Source organism: Struthio camelus, chromosome 9, assembly GCF_040807025.1.
Source record: "Struthio camelus isolate bStrCam1 chromosome 9, bStrCam1.hap1, whole genome shotgun sequence".
NCBI lineage: Eukaryota > Metazoa > Chordata > Aves > Struthioniformes > Struthionidae > Struthio > Struthio camelus.
Genome location: NC_090950.1, coordinates 7,543,723 through 7,560,569, shown reverse-complemented (window position 1 = coordinate 7,560,569; position 16,847 = coordinate 7,543,723). Strand labels below are relative to the sequence as shown.

Sequence of the window (16,847 nt, the reverse complement as noted above, 5' to 3'; positions counted from 1 at the left end):
TTGGCTGAAGCAGCTGTGATGGCCGATAAAGCCGTGGAAAAATAAAGCTGGTGAAGGATCCCTGAATCATGTGCAGGAGCTGTAGGTGGTGATAGCAGGCCGGCTGGGCAAGGGGAGTGTTTTGACATTTGGATGAACAAAGTTGGCTTTTTCTTTGCTCTCAGTGTAGTTATTCAAGAGATGGGGCTCTGTAGGGAGACTGTGGTTGCCTTCCCTGTGGTCATCGGAAAGTCAGGCTGTGCCCCAGCCTTTGGACCACAGCCCCGAGGAGGGAGCAGCATGCCTAGGGACAGGAGAACACCACAGTTGCTGCTCCTCCGCAAAGCACTTGTGCTGCCTGGTGCCAGCCGTGCTCCCTGCTCCTGCTGTGCAGGAGGTAGCGTCAAGCTGGGCCCTTCTCTGCCTGCCGGGGTCCTCTCCCTGCTCAGCAGGGGCAGAGCAGCAGCTGTGCCTCCACTCTTTCCCTGTTGCTGCAGTGCCGGGGGTATGCCAGGAGTGCGGCAAAGAAGCGTGCAGGGACGTGGCAGAGTCCTGCCTCTCTGGGCCTTGCAGTTTGTTTTGCCCCTACGTGGGGCAAGCCCACCAAAACAGTTAACAGGCAAGGATCTGCAGAGCCTGCTCTACTCACTGCTTTATTTTGCTCCTCGCAAGTAGGAAGAGCATCTATGAACAGGAGTGAGGCCGAGGCGTCGTTTCCAAAGGGAGCTCTGTGCTTTAGATTGTATCTTTTTCTTAATTTATTCTCTCAGGCTAAACTTATTTCTGTGTTGATGTTTGATATCTGCTGTCTTTGTGATTTATTCTTGGAATCTAAGGCATGAGCTAGCTAGATAAGAAACACAGCAAGCGTTTAGGATGATACCATCAACAATTATTTTTAATTAATGCTCCCGGTGTTTTGATTTAAAAAAAAAAAAAAAGGAGAAACAAAAGTCCCATTACGCAGATTAAAGAAAAGATTTTAAGAGAGGGAGCATTTGTTATTTATACCTTGTCACCAGGCATGTTAACTATGAAACAAGCTGGAAACTGTGGAATAAAATGACATCTTATTTGAATCTTTGTATCTGTTCTTTGGCTGGGATTACTCCAGGTGTGAAAGTGGTTGTCATGTATAGTATGCTTCATCTGCGCACCCACTCTGTTGTCTCTGTGTATGGCGGTGGTTGAAACGGGACTCAAAGTGGTGGGATGACCCTGCTGAAAGTCTAGGGTGGTGGTCTGTATCCTGTTGCACAAGGGCAAGTTTCTGTGTTTGCAGTAGCTGGTGGGGCGACAGGTAGCCCTGCTTGAGTGCTATGCTAGCAATGCTAGAAGAAAAAAAGGCTCCAGAAGCATGAAGATGCTGTTGAACCTGTCAGCAGAGGAGCCAGTGGGCCATGAAGGGCTGGTGAGGAGAGGGGAATTTAGGCATTTGCTCTCCCTTGCTGCTGGCCGGCTGCTCTGGCCTCTCTGGTTCCAACGGCCTGTTGCAGGGCTCTCGTCCCACGCGTCACACTGCAGCATAAAAGAGGGCAAAGACCCCCATCTTCCCTGCCTTGCCCCAGGGCCTGGGGCCTCTGACCCTGGCACTGTCCCTTCCAGCGGAGCCGTCTCCGGCTGGGGTCGGGCTGTGGGAGCAGAGCTGCCTTCAGCCCCTCTCCGTCCTTGCTGCAGCAGCTCCTGCCCCAGCAGGGCTGGCTGGGCAAAGCCAAGGGAGCAAACAGGCATAATATCAGCGCTTAAAAATCCTGATCGTGTTTGGTATTGCATCCATTCAGGATCTCAAGTCAAGAATGGAATTAGTATGTTGTCTTCTACTAAACTGTATGCTGCCTTGCATATTGGTGTGTACTGAGCACTGTGCAGGGGGCAGTATGTGCATGTTATTTATAGGCCCAGTGTATTCATAGGCCTTTGGGATAACATGGCTCAGAACAGCACATTAGGGCTGGGTTTGACTGCCGTTGGTTGTTTTGAAGTATGTTCTTGTTCAGTCTTGCCAGAAACGTGTGGCATGTTGGGTGTCCGCAGAGTTGTGGCTAACTTTGTATGGAAATGCAAACACCCTGTATAGATATCACATCTAATCTAAAAAGCTTTGCCAGGATCTCTCATGCATAGCCTAACACAGATTTCCTCACCTCACCAAATGAAATAATTGCACCAGGAGATTAAGAAACGAAGGGCTGCTAAGAAGCTGTGACTTAATATTTTTAGCATCCCAATTCACACTGGTAGCCCCAAGGTGTCAGGACCTGTTATTACCCACTGTGTAATTACATAGTGAGAAAACTTCCACACTAGGCACCGAGGGAAAAGCGACTTATCTTTGGAGCCGCGGGAGTCATGAGGCGAGGCTGAGAGGAGAACCAGGGACTACAGTACCAGAGTACTGCACGGTCCACCAGAACGTGGCTTTGCCTTGAACCGCCTATGCGCAACTACTTGCTTCTTGTATTGAAAAGCCCATGTCTGCTGAGAGAGGGTTGTGCAGGGAGTGAGGCAGACTAAACTGAGAACCTGCTGGGGATGGGAAATGTGTTGATGCCTTTGTATTTGGTCTAGGGAAGCCATGTTCTGCAGGAGGAATTGAAGATGCTTGTAGCTGGTTGGTTTGCAGTGTGACTGGAAGCAAGACTACGGCTCTGGTTGGAGGCTTTAGCTCTCTTTAGGATCTCTTCATCCACATGACAGGTTGCGCTTGAGACAAATGAAGGAAAGGGAAATGCTCAAAAGCATAAGTAGAAGATCCAAGGAAACTGCTACTTCCTCAATGAATCTTCTTGAGCTAGTATGGGATATTGGCAACATTAAAAGCTTGGATTTTTTTGTTTTTAAAAGCCTTTGCTTAGCATAGGTCTAACAAGGAGAATGTAATTAGCTTGAAGAACCTGCAGCAGAACTACGAAAGAAATGACTCATTTTTATTTCTAAAGACACTAACTAAAAACAAAGGCCAGGCATCCTCCTTTGCCTGACAGTGAGGCAGTCGCAATGTTTTTGTGTTCTTTTCCTTTTCTGTAGCTGCTGTTGACACTCAGGTTTTCCTGTGGCACGTTTTCAAAGAAAACAACAGACAGTGATCCTTAGTTTTGTGAAGAAAAGATCTCAAACTTTGTGCGCACTGGGAGAGAGATCTCTGGAAAGAAAAGAAATGCCTCTTATCTAAGTTTTGGGTCACCAAAAACCTGCAGGGTTTCTCTCCCAGAAGGTGAAGAAAGGAAGCAGATACTAAATTTTGCACTGTTTTTGGGGGCAAGGAGGTGATCTTTGAGAGCTGGGTCCTGGAAATTGCTAAACAATTTCTGTTGTCCCAGCATGTCTGCCAGCACCTACCAACATTTTGCAGGCTTTGGCCCAGTGCTGTTAATCAAAGGGAGATATTTTCATAGGAGATAGGAGCAATGAAAATATTTTAGCATATTCTTTGCTGTTTCTGCCATTAAAACTAAATCACACTCACACACGAAAAAGACAGACAAGAGCTGTGTTTCTGGCTTGCTGCCCACCGTGAGCCCGAAGAGATGTTGACCTTCCGATGACTCAGAGTGGTTTGCTAGCAGCACAGTTTTTATCTTCTTTAAAATGTTTTCTTTAACTTTATTTGTAAAACAAACGTAGATTAATTTGCCTCCAAGCTACAACTGATTCTGTAACTAACTTGCTGTATCTTTGCGGGGAAGGGAATAGCAACAGTCATGAGACAGCTGAGAGCACTGGGAACTTCACTGATTTTAGTGAGCATTTATGTTCACTAAATCCCCACTTTGGATCAGTTGCAGCTGAGCTGGTTCTGTTGCTTGTCGTAAGACCTCCTGCTACAAAGGGCAGGAATTAGATGGGGGAGCTGGCACGGCTGTTCTGCAGGTGCATGGCTAAAGAGGACCATCACTCCCCCCATGTCCAGAGCAGGAATGGTGGAAGAGAAAGCAAAAAGGCAGGTGGGAAGGCAAAAATCTCAAAATTAAGTTATGGGAGACAGAGTAGAATTGGGAACTCTCCTGCAAAGAGGTGAAAGGGTGGGAAATACTGTGAGGTGATATGGTGGCGGGGATGGACAAAAGGAAGAGTGGTCCTGCAGCAAGTGGCAAGAGGAGACTGAGGAGAGTTTGTAGCAGTAGTGACAAAGTTCACAGTCATGTCAGCAAAATTTTCTAAAGAAAATAGCAGTTTCTATTTGGGTGCCTGTGAAACAGTACTGTGTAAAAGATGCAACAGTAATCACTCTTATATGTAAGAACAGCCAACGAGAAACATCATGGGCCGTTGCCAGTCCAAGGTTGTACAGTTAAAATTAGGGCACCAGAAAACGTAAAAACTGTATTAACTAGCTACGCGTCCTGTTCTGTAGTAAATGTAGACTTCAAAACTGTTGGTGAGCTGGAGAGGAGAGTTAGTCTCACAGTATTTTTTTTCCACAGCCAAACTGGAGCTAGAAATTAGAAACCTTGTAGAGCTGTGCGAGTCCCAGGACAAAAGCTTGTTCAAATCCGACAATTCAAACCCAGGCCTCACTCTTTTGCCAGTCTTTCAAACCAAAGAAAACAGGAGACAAGTATCTGTCTGATTTCCAAGTGCTGTTCTGATGCCAGTCTAGGAAACCTTGTTCCAAAGCAGCTAGGAGTTACGTATTCACTGCCTCCTTGAGGTGCAGCCAGAGCTATTCAGCAATATGATCTTGGGCCTATACTGACAGCAGCTCTCCAGAGAGCTCCAGAATAGCTATAAGGTGGTTTAAAAAACAAGACTCTAACAGATCAGAGCTGTATCAGGTCAATGAGACTGTGGAGCTTGGATCTACCTTAACCTGGAGCTGGCAGATGCCAAGCAACTGCGGGAGAGTTATGAGAAACAGGGTAGTCAGAAGTTGAAGACACTTAAACCTCTTTTAAGCCTTAGAGCATTTTAAGCTGCTTAAGCCACTTTAAGGCTTTAGATGGATTTAAAATCCTTAAAACACTTTAAGGCCTCACATGGGTTTAAGCTGTTTAAGCTCATTTAGAGCTTTAGAATGACTTAAGTTCTCTAGCTTTGTGAGCTTGAGGAGGTTTTTAGGTCCTTTGAGCTCTTAATTGTCGAGGCCTTTCTGAACATTTTGAGTGAGGATGTGGCACATCTCCTCCGTTTGTGTAGCCTGCACTCAGGGACTCCTTATCCCCTTATGCGTCACATAAGATGCCTGTACAGCCTCCTTTCCCTGGATGCCCTTTCTTTCCCTCCCACCCCTGCAAATTTTTTTTTTTGGGGCAGGGAAAATCAGGCATTTCCAGATACGTGACAGCGCAGCCCGGGCTGGACTTCCAGGTGTTAGGGCCAAACGGCTGCTTCGGGAGGGACCTTCCTCCATGCCCTTGCTGAGTGCCGTGTGTCCAGGACATGCAGTGTGCGGGACCTGACAGAGCCATGTGGAAGCACTGCACTTACCTCTGCAGGAGAAGTCCTGGCCAGGAAAATGACAGCCCTGCCCCAAGGGTATTCTTACGTCCTTGTAATTACTGTGTTAGCAATTGCTAATTTTCCGGCTGAACGAGAGTGTTGCTGTTCCTCGGGGAACATGCCTGACCATGTCAAGTTTACGTTTTCAGGGCTCACCATTTGCAAGAGGTATTTGTGGGCAACACGGACAGTTAAAATAGAAAATAATAATCTCGTTTTCTATTTTTTACTTCCCTAATATCCTAAGAACGATTCTGCGGGACCAGCAAATATCTCTTCTAGCTGGGGTAACTGCTTAGGAAAGGATATAGAAGTGGCCTAGTTCTTTCCCTTGTGGCCAGCAGTCAGTGTTTAAGATGCATGATGGGCAACCTAGAGGTTGTATCCAGATAAGGTGCGTTTACGTGGCCTTGAAGAACATACGTCCAATCTGTTTTTGAACCTATCTGCATGTTTGGCTCCATGGGGTCCTGTGGCACAGCTCAACTACGCACCGCAGGAGAATGTGTTGCTTTTGAGTTAGACGTGGTGCCTGGTGATTTCCCTGGTGGGTGCCCATGGGCCTTGCATTATGAGAACCAGGGAAGAGCCAGTGGTGGTTGTGATTTTATAGGCCCTAATCTTATGGCCACCCTCCATCCACCCTTCTCTATTTCAGCTTCAAAGTCTGTTCAGCCTGTACTGGCCTGAAAGCTGTTCCACGCTTTTGATTCGTGTTGCTCTTCTTTGTGCCTTTTCTAGTTCTTCTTTTCCCTCGTTCTTTCTGAGTCATTCCTGACATTCTGACTTTTTGACCCTGACGAGCACCAAGCCGACATTTTCCGAAATCTGCCTGCATTCCTGAGGAGAGCAGCTCATTTAGAGCCAGTTGTTGTGTTAGATACTGTGTTGTGTTATGCTTATCACCATGGAGTTTCATTTGCCGTTTTGTCACCATGTCAATCAACATTGTGTCTTCTTATTTGAAAATATATTTCACTTATACTGGAACGCAAGGCTTTCAGCTGATATGACTGACAAATAGGAGAATTTAAACTTAAATAAATATTCCCTGGAAACTTGTATGGCAGGTTAAAATGGAAGCTGTTTTACAACTTTACTTACTGTAACCACTACCAGCAACTGCTGTAATTACTGAACAGTTAACTATGTGATATAAGATAAACTTTTGCAGAATGAGAGTATGAGAAGTTGCTCAGCTCCCGCTGTTTCCTCATCCCAAAACTTAAGGATGTTAGTTCTCAAATTAGCACAGGCTCTTTTGAGAGACAGGTCATGGGAGGGTGATGTTTGGGGTACTAAGAGCAACGACAGGCTCTAGAGGCAGAAGCTTGAGTCGTTGTCCTTAGCTGCAGGTAACTATCTCCACGCTTTCATAAGAGCTTTCCTAGCCTATCTCAGCACAAAGTAGCACGATTTAAATCAATTTTAGCCGGTTTGTTTTGCATTAAAATAATCAGCTGCCATATCCTAAGTGAGGAACTAGGAACTGCCTGCATCACTCTGAAAATCAAATGTAACCTGGACTCAAATGTACATGCACATGGTATGCACTCTTACGGTTTACTCTTTGTATGCAGGTTGAAGCAGTATACAGCTCAGCTCTGCCTCCTCTGCTTTTTACAAGGGTCCTTCTATAGCATTCAATAAAGAGAGTGGCTTCAAAGCATCTCCTTGCCTGGGGCAGGGAGATCCCCCTTCCCATCTGTTTAAACCACTTCTGTGGGGGAATCAGGACTCGGATAATGTAAGTAGAAGGCCATATGATAAATGCTGGTCAGCATGATTTTGTGGGAGGTAGTTCTTACCAAATAAATCTGATGACAACTTTTAGTGACTGTTTGGTCAATGGAGGCAACTATACCAAATGTAACGTACTTTTGTGAGGAGCTGGACTACAGGCACATATTAAAAAACCAGCACTGTATGATATCAGGAAAGCACACTTAACTGGATTAAGATCTTGACTGACTGCCATCTCAGAGATGTTTATAAGGAGAATCACTGTCAAATGGAAATATTTTGAATGCAGGGAGGTCTGCAACGTTTGCTAAATGCGTGAGAAGCTTCCACTATCCTTAACCTATGCTCTGAAATCTGTGGTGATAAAATATGCCACTGATGCAATAGGCAAAAGGGCAGCTAATGATGAGGGCATGGATCGATTTGGGTCATGGCATGCAGGTCTGAACTCCTGAAGCAAAGGAGGCAGCCCACCATCCGAATGAGGACGTGTGCGCCTTTGGAACAATGCTGTGCGAAGGAGGGCTTGCGTTACCCTGAACACGCAGACCAAGGAGCAGCAAGCAGCAGCTTGGCCTTAGCTGTGGCAGTGGGGCTGTGACAGTGGTTCTGGCATGCAGACGGCAAGCCTTCGCTAGCCCACAGCTCCTCTCTGTCAGTGGAGGGAGACAGGACCCCCCGAGGGGGCTTGGTTTGTGCAGCGTGCTAAGACAGATGCCTGCGATGAAGCCTTCCCTGGGGTGCCTGTCTCTCTTCACAAAAGAGAGTGTCTCCGTAAAGACAGTCAAGATAACGAGTTTAGACTAAATGCCTACTGTTCAGATGACTGAAGCTCTATGAGATGCATTTCATCTCTGTTGTCCATTATTAAACAATGAAGCTAAAAGTTTTGAGAGAAAGGAAGAGGTGTCAGGGTGATTTGAGAACTATCTCATGGGGTTCAGTTCAAGGCACGTGTTAGTTGGCTTCTGCCCATATTCTGACAAAGTAAACATGTTGTATTTTAATGGAACACTACCTTGGGGTAAGATCAGAAATGACATTTTTCTTTAACTGCTCTGCTGCCCTTTGCATTAGAGAAGACCCCAGAGAAGCTCTGGAAGAAAACTGACAGGAGAAGGAACGGGAGCTCTGGTGAGGTTTCCTGCAGGGTTTCAGCGTGGGACGTGCTGGCCCCGCTGGGTTTCAGGTTGTAGCCCGCAGGCACAGAGAGTGCTTTGATGCTAACGAATGCAGGCTTTTCAGGAGCTGTTTTAATTCACTAGGAAGTACTTGAGTTCACCCGTTCTTCACTGAAGGTACCTATTTTATGGTCACAGAGTAGAAAAGTAGATTCCATTTTATTTGCGCTTTTATCCCTGAACTGCTTGGTTCCCAGTATCTTCTGATGCAGCTGGGTTAATTTTTAGTTCTCAGTGACAAAGTGTGCTTAGTGTTCTCTATTCAAATTTTATTCAAGTAGAACTGAGCAGCTGAAAGAAAAATGACCCCAGGGGTCAGTCCTGGGTCCAGTCTTGTTCAATATATTCATCAATGACCTGGAGGAAGGGACAGAGTGCACCCTCAGCAAGTTTGCTGATGATACTAAACTGGGGGGAGTGGCTGACACACCAGAAGACTGTGCTGCCATTCAGAGGGACCTGGACAGGCTGGAGAGGTGGGCGGAGAGGAACCTCATGAAGTTCAACAAAGGCAAGTGCAAGGTCCTGCACCTAGGCAGGAATAATCCCATGCACCAGTACAGGCTGGGGACTGACCTGTTGGAAAGTAGCTCTGCCGAGAAGGACCTGGGAGTGCTGGTGGACAACAAGTTAAACATGAGCCAGCAGTGTGCCCTTGTGGCCAAGAAGGCCAATGGGATCCTAGGGTGCATTAGGCAGAGTGTTGCCAGCAGGTCGAGGGAGGTGATCCTGCCCCTCTATTCAGCCCTGGTGAGGCCTCACCTGGAGTACTGTGTCCAGTTCTGGGCTCCCCAGTACAAGAGAGACATGGCACTCCTGGAGAGAGTCCAGCGGAGGGCTACCAAGATGATTAGAGGGCTGGAGCATCTCTCCTATGAAGAAAGACTGCAAGAGCTGGGCCTGTTCAGCCTGGAGAAGAGAAGATTGAGAGGGGATCTCATCAACGTGTACAAGTATCTGAAGGGGGAGTGTCAAGAGGATGAGGCCAGCCTCTTCTCCGTGGTGCCCAGCGACAGGACAAGAGGCAATGGGCAGAAACTGAACCACAGGAAGTTCCATCTGAACCTGAGAAAAAACTTCTTCACTGTGAGGGTGACAGAGCATTGGAACAGGTTGCCCAGAGGGGTGGTGGAGTCTCCTTCGCTGGAGATATTCAAAACCCGTCTGGATGTGATCCTGGGCAATATGCTCTAGGTGACCCTGCTTGAGCAGGGAGGTTGGACGAGATGATCTCCAGAGGTCCCTTCCAACCTAAACGATTCTGTGATTCTGTGAAATGTTTCCTGAAGCAGTCTTCCTCCCTCCTTCTGTAAGTTGTCTAGATCTTTTATCTCTGTAAATGTTGCCCGCAGCTGCTGTCAGAACAAGAGCAGGACATAGGAGGTAATTACATCAAGGTGTCCAGCCTCAGACAAACCGGGATGGGGTAGTTAGCATGCAAACAGATGTGCAGCCCAGGAGCTCAGCAAGCTAGGTCTGTCTGCCTGCGCATAATGGACTTAATTTGGGGCAGCCATTTGCAGCAGGCCCTGGCTGTTTCTCCCCTTTGGGAGTATGTGCTCAGCCTGTGCACGGGCAGCGCTTGGAGCAGCAAAGCCGTGGCTCCCCCATCCATCCCCTCTCTGGCCCCTCTGTGATGCTCTGAGAAGTGCTTCGCAAGCACTTCTTCCCTGGCTCCTTCCCTTCGCATCTGCCACGTCCGCACATGAGAAGGATGGTTGAAGCTGCACAGGCAGTAAGGAAAGCAGCTACAGGTATAGAAAAATGCTAATACGGTATTACAGCAACTGCTGTAGTCAATATTCAGTTTCACAGAGTCAATGTTAATACTGTATCTGGCTTGCAGACAGTAACGCCTACAGACTTAAACCTTTCTGTAAACAAAGAGAAGTATTTAACTTCTGTTTTTGTTGCAGTGCGGAAGCAGCAGTAGCAGCTGTAGGGGTTTGCATCTTCTCTTTTCTGACGTTTCCCTTCCAGAGACTGGCTAAGGGCAGGAGACACGGGCTCTTCAAGAACATGTATTGACTTGTCCTTCATATTACAAAATCAGAACATAAATGTTATTTCCTGTGGAAATTAACGGTGGTTTTTCAAAGCTTGTTTTAATTGCGAAGATCCAAAGTTGTGGATGAGCCATTTTGAGCCTAGGAGCTGCCACAGTTGGAAATGATGAGTATTGCCTTTAACGTGTGCTTCTTTGGAAGATGGGCAGCTCTCACGATACAGCGGGCTGATTGTGCAGTACTCTAACGCGTTTTGCAGAAAACCTTTTTTCTCCGGGCGTGCTTTTTCCCTCCTGGGACAGGGAAGGAAAGTCCTAGCCCCTTTTTCCCCAGTAGCAGTGAGCTCCTCAGGGAGGAAGCCATGGCAAGCTGGAAGCGCTCTGCAGTGCCACGCCGTAACGTAGCCGGTTTGGTGCCGTGGAAGCGTCAGCGCTGTCAAACGCGAGCCGTGGCTCATGGCTACCCTTCAGTATTTACTCTGGGAGAGGGACTGCTAAACTGAGTATGTTTGGTGTTTCTGTATGAGCCCAGGAACTGAACTGGACACATTTGAAAAAAATAATGTAAGGTGTAGGTTGAGGGGCTAAACAGGAAATTAGGCAGTGAATGTTCTGGTTATTGAATACCTTTCAGTCTCTCTGTGTCTCCCCCCCCTCACCCTCACCACAGGACCTCAGATTCAGGCAGCGCAGGGAGATGGAGCGGAGCAGAGCCTGTCAGCCTGCGGCTGAGGAGGTGCATCAAATACTGCTCTGCTCAAGTCAGTGAGACAGTTCAAAGCAAAAATAAAGTATTTTTTCTCTTTATTTCTTGCTTTAATCCCTCTTGTTGAGCCTTCCTGCCTACAAACACGGTGTTCAGCGTTGGCTAAACAAATCCTGGCCTGTATTTCAGGTGTCTTTTTAGTCAGTGCTTTGAGTGAGAACCATCTGTGGCAGTGGCTCGTCTGCTTGCCCGCGGGTGTTTGGCCAGTCTGCTGGTAGGTCAGACGTGACTTTATGTATCTGGCAACTCATATTGACAGTACGGCTGTTCTTGAATATATAGAATTTAAGATGCTAACATTAGTGTATTAAAATAACAGCTGAGGTTTCACTACTTAGTCACGCAGTTTTCATTAACTCTGGTGAGAACCATGTGGCTTTGTCCCCTGTGAGCTGGATGTATCAACTCCCAAAAGCTGTTAATGCTAAGTCGGCCGTGGGCCTCTTGACTTCTTGTCAAGATGTTGAGATCTGACAGCTTGGTACTGTAAGGTGTTAATGACTTCGTGTCGTCTGTGCTCTGCCTGTGTGATCATCAGACTGCTCCAGAGGAGCACGTTTAGCCCTGGCTGGTCACCGTCCTGGCATGTACACCAGCTGCCGCCTCACGCTCAGAGCACTGATTCAGCCTGGCATACTTAAGTACTCAGTAAAGGTATTTCATTTCAAAAAGTGCCATGTTCTTTATGCACTGGTCATAATTTGTATGTTGAAAAGCCCTCTGAATGCCTCTCTCTCCAAAAATACATTAATCAGTGAACAAAGCCCATCTCCACAGCCCATCTCACACAGGCTGATCAGTAATCAGCCCATCTCCACAGGCATACTTAACCCAGTTCAGCATGGTTCGGCAGCCGCTCCAGGATGACCTGATTGTCAGGTTCCTGCAGAGCAGGGCGACTCTCCCCCAGTCCACGTGAGACCAGCACTAACCGGCTCTGCTCCACAGAGGTGGCTGGATATGGTAGCTCCAAACATGTCCGTAGCCCCCATCATCTGGATGCTACTTCTTGCCTCTTCCCGCAAAGGGAGGAATTGGGCTCAGCTTGTGGTCTTACACGGTCAGTACTCACTGACACTGAACGGCTGAATCAAAGGGGTGCGTCGTGCACAGGCATGTTGCTTAATGAAGAAGCAGAGCTTTCTTCTGAGAGCAGCTGACATCCTCCACCAACCGTCCAGCTCAGCTGTAGTCACCTGAAACTGAAGTCTGGTTTTCTGAGACTAAGAAAACTACTGCTCCACTTGCCATGTGATCAAAGCCTGTCCTTGCTAGAGTAGTTTAGACTAGTGACACACCATTTAAGACTCCTACATTATTTTTCCGTTGTTCTGCTGGCTGTATGGCAGATGGCATGTCCTGCAAGTTCTCTGTTGGTCCTCACCTTAGCAATTGTTTGTCTTTGTGAAGAGCAGAAACTTGCAGCAAGAAAGCACCCGAGTGCTGTGGTGGTGCCGCGGAGGGCCATGGAAAGAAGGCACAGCAGGGAGCACCAGCATGCTAGCCCTGTAGATATGTGGGAACCTCTCGTCTCCTCTTCTTTCCAGTCCTCCTGAAGGCTTTTTTTTTGTCAAAACGGATGCACTGCATGAAGCTGTTATCTCTTTCAGTTAAAAGGTATCAGCATGCTAGCCCTGTAGATATGTGGGAACCTCTCGTCTCCTCTTCTTTCCAGTCCTCCTGAAGGCTTTTTTTTTTGTCAAAACGGATGCACTGCATGAAGCTGTTATCTCTTTCAGTTAAAAGGTATTTGCTATCCAAAGACAGACTGTATTAGATTTTTTTTTTTTTAAACACCTCTAGTTAACTTTATGATTTACTGTATGAATGGTTATTCCGACTTTCTTTTACAACATGTATTTTGTTTTGGTGAGGGTATGGGAGAAGCAAACTAACCCAGAGCAGTGCTGTGTCCAATTCTGGGCTCCCTGCTACAAGAAAGACACTTACGCACAGGAGTAAGTCCCATGAAGGGCCACAAAGAAAACTAAGGGACTGAAGCAGCTCTCATACAAGGAGAGGCTGTGAGAGCTGGAACAGTTTAGCCTGGAGAAGAGGAAGCCAGACTCTTCTCAATCTGGTGCCTGGTGAGAGGATGAGAGGTACTGGGCACAAACTGAAACATAGGAAATGCTACTGGAACATAAGAAAACACGTCTTCCCTGTGAGGGTGATTAAACAGTGGAACAGGTTGCCCAGAGAGGTTGTGGAGTCTCCATCCTTGGAGACGTTCAGAACCCAACTGGGCACTGTCCTGGGTAACCTGCTGTAGGCAACCCTGCTCGAGCAGGGGGCTTGGACCAGATAATCTCCAGAGCAGCCTTCCAACGCCAGTGATTGTATGATTCAGTAGACGACCACGACAACGAGCAACCTAAGGCGCCCAGAATGCATGATAAGTGCATTATATGGCTGGGGTGATACTGCCACAATGATGTAGGTTATTACCAAGGATGGTGTGTTTTGTACAGGTTTTCTCTTCCTCCCTAGTGCCTCACAGACTACACTTACCGTCATCTTCCTAGAATCTATCGTTGCACCATTTTGCTAGAGAAAACAGGAATTCACAGCTACTCGTTAGCTTCTAACAGATTGGCTAGGGCTACCCCGAATGTCCTTTTTAACAGGACTACCATATACCCTCTGCCTTCTCAGGGAAGAAAGGCCCGAAATTCAGGTGTTCTGACAGCTAGCTGCAGTCGTGCTCAGGCAAGAGTCTGTGTGGTGACTGAAGGTCAGAGGAGACTCTATGACATGATAAACCTGTGGGCATCAGGCAGTCCTGTGGTAGCGACCAGCAGGGCCAGGTTACAAATAAAATGATCCACTGCAACAACAGTTCTTGAGTGTTACTTAACTAGAATGTAGCTAAGGCGCGAACAGTTGAGAACGGCATCCTGCACGCATGGATGATTGCATGGATGCAATCATCACTGTGTTGAAGGGCCCACACACAGTTTCTAGGCAGGTGTTTTTTTTTTCTTTCAATTGCCGGGGCTCCTTTTTTTTTTTTTTTTTTTTTTTCCCTAGGATAGGCCCTCTTTGATATGTATTGTAAATAACCATTGGCCCTTAGGAGAATTACTGAAACGCTCCAGGAGATTTATTTTAAGGAGCTTAAGTGCTAAGTTTAACCACCTTAAAGACTTGAAGCTCCATCCGTCCTAGACCAAGTCTGAAGCCTCAGAATACTTTCTGCTCTGAAGTACATCTCTGGAAACATTGAAGTTCATGCTTGGCTTTCAAGGCTTTCCAAAGCAAGGCTGCACAAGAGCAGCCTCCACCAACAATGCAGCACCGAGCCTAATTTGCTGGCTGAGGCAAAGTCACCAGTAAGAGTTTCTGCGGCCTCAAAGTTACCTTTTTATTGGATAAATGCATTGTGCCCCAGTGATGCTGAAGAAACGCTACTGAGAGCAAGTTCAGTCAAAGCAATCGCTAGACTAGCACCAGCTCCTTTTCACTTTGCTTGCAAGGAGTAAGCAGTGGGCAGTTTGTTTGGCTCAGCTGAGATGATGCCTATGCTGCAGACAGGCAGTAGCTGACGGCATGGCTCTTGGGGTGGGCTGCTGACAGTTTGACTTGCTCTGTCCACAGCTCATCAGTGATGGCAGCGTGGTGTATGCAGAAGCGCTCTGGGACCACGTCACGATGGATGACCAGGAGCTGGGATTCAAGGCCGGCGATGTCATTGAAGTAATGGATGCTACCAACAAGGAGTGGTGGTGGGGGAGGATTCTGGACAGCGAAGGCTGGTTTCCAGCCAGCTTCGTACGGGTAAGACCTTGACGTTTCTTCACACCTCTCTATTAGCTCCAGGTGTGTCCCCTCCCCAGGCTTTGAATTGTGTAATGATCGCTGAGTACTTTCACGCCTAGAGGTAGCTGGTTCAACACATGCTTGTTAGCATTCCTAAACACGTGGCTACTGTACAGTATGGATGAGCAGGGCACCAAATTCAGCTTTATCCATCTGGTACTAGTGCCAATGCTATGCCGCGTCCCAAAGTGTGCAACCACCTGCCTCCAGCACGTGCCCACCCCTAGTCCTGGAGGTTTAGAAGCATCAGGCTGGTGGGCTACAGCAGAGCACTTTATTTCAGGCAGCTGAAAACAGAGGGGAAAACGACAAGAAAGCAACGGTACCTTGGAGGTCATGTGAGACACCTGCTCCAGTGGGGACAAGAAACACTTGATTTTGATCAGTTTTTGGGCCAAGGCTCTCTCCTGGCGTTGGCTACAAATCCCACGCAAAAACAGCTTGTGATGACGAGACAGGCCAAAGTTGTACACTGCAGAGGTCAGATTCATTTTTGACAGAGCAGTCTAAAACACATCTGAATTCTCTGTGCAAGTTTGGGGCAAAAGAAGTCTGGGTTAACTGCTGTGCATTACCTTTCTCTCTGTGAGGAGAAAGGCTTTTTTCCTTTCTTTGGGCTGTAATTGTTAGTGCGGATGGCTGACTGCTTTCACCATTTCACCACCAGGACGGTCTCTTCAGTACTGCAGAGGCGATTAGGTGTCCAAGGGCAAAGAGCCTGTCAGCCCGTTAGCTTCTTATCCAGGTCACCTTAGATCACAAGTAACCCAAAACCAGGTGAAGCATGAAAGGTGGCGATACGGTGGCTGTAGCGAAAGTCCTTGGAGAAGTGGGGCAGACTGCTATAAAAGTTTTGAAATGTTTTGCTATAGCTTGCAGGAGACGGTCTCAGCTGGGTAATTGTTCCCAACAGTGGATGTTTTTGCACGTAAGATCACTAGGACTAAGCTCTCAGCACTGTCAGGGGCAGAACTGTTTTTTTCAGAGTCAAAACACAGGCCTTTTTTTCTTTCATTTACTGATAGGTTGAATTGTTGTCCCGGTTGGCAAAAGCCTGTGATGAGATAATGTTTCAGGGGAAATAAGACTAGTTAGTGCTAGCCATTAGGGATGCAGAATAACAGGTTCTTTTAGCAGAGTAATTACAACACTTATTTAAGTATCCATGTGAAGATCTCCTGCCAATTATCACTGGATCTTAAGCTTACTGCTGGGAAGGCCTGTATGTTTGGGGGTGAGGATAAATCTGCAGGTCGGTTCATTACGCAGAATCAGTTTCAGGCAAAGGTCTGAGCTTGAGACCGGCCAATGTTGTTCTGCTGACAGTGAAGGAACACAAGGATTCCTCATCTTCAGGGTTTCGCCAACTGTAAACAGTGAGTAAATGTAATCTACGCGTACGTGGACAAGGGGTGTATATCTATATCTATCAATCTAGCTATCTATATAATATAAATATACGTATAATATATACGTATAAAAGAGGCAAGTAATCCTGCCTAGAGGAAACTGAAAGTTTAAAAGCAGCTCTGTGTCGTTGTAATAAAGCTGCTTATATTTATGCATGCTTGCAAAGTGATACAGTAGGACTGACATAGTTTTTTTTTTCCCCACTATTTTTTTCATTTATTCTCTATGCTGAGACGGATTATTTTAGTTGCGTAGAAAACATTCCCCTAGGCACTCTGAGAGCTCTTTAACGTGCTGTTACAATACTACCAAATAAAAGAAAGCTTGTAAGTGAAATGCTCTGATAATTGTGTGGCATTAACTAAGGTGGTTCAGTACCACTGACAGTGTAGACCCTGTAGTGTAGCTTGTCTACCAAACGCTGATGTTTTTGTCTCTGCTCGTGCTGTGCTGCCATCTCATGGGCACTCTAGAGGAACCATGAGTTACACGCACAGCCCTGCGA

The 16,847-nt window shown here is 46.9% G+C and overlaps 1 protein-coding gene across 1 annotated transcript in view; it reads left to right on the top strand.

The window, feature by feature from the left end:
• The window catches only part of ARHGEF4 (Rho guanine nucleotide exchange factor 4), a 232,115-nt gene that overhangs the window by 203,183 nt on the left and 12,085 nt on the right, over positions 1 to 16,847 (top strand). The window contains exon 8 of the mRNA XM_068953975.1: positions 14,711 to 14,890. Within this exon, the coding sequence (XP_068810076.1) occupies positions 14,711 to 14,890 (180 nt within the window). The remainder of the gene's footprint in view (positions 1 to 14,710; positions 14,891 to 16,847) is intronic.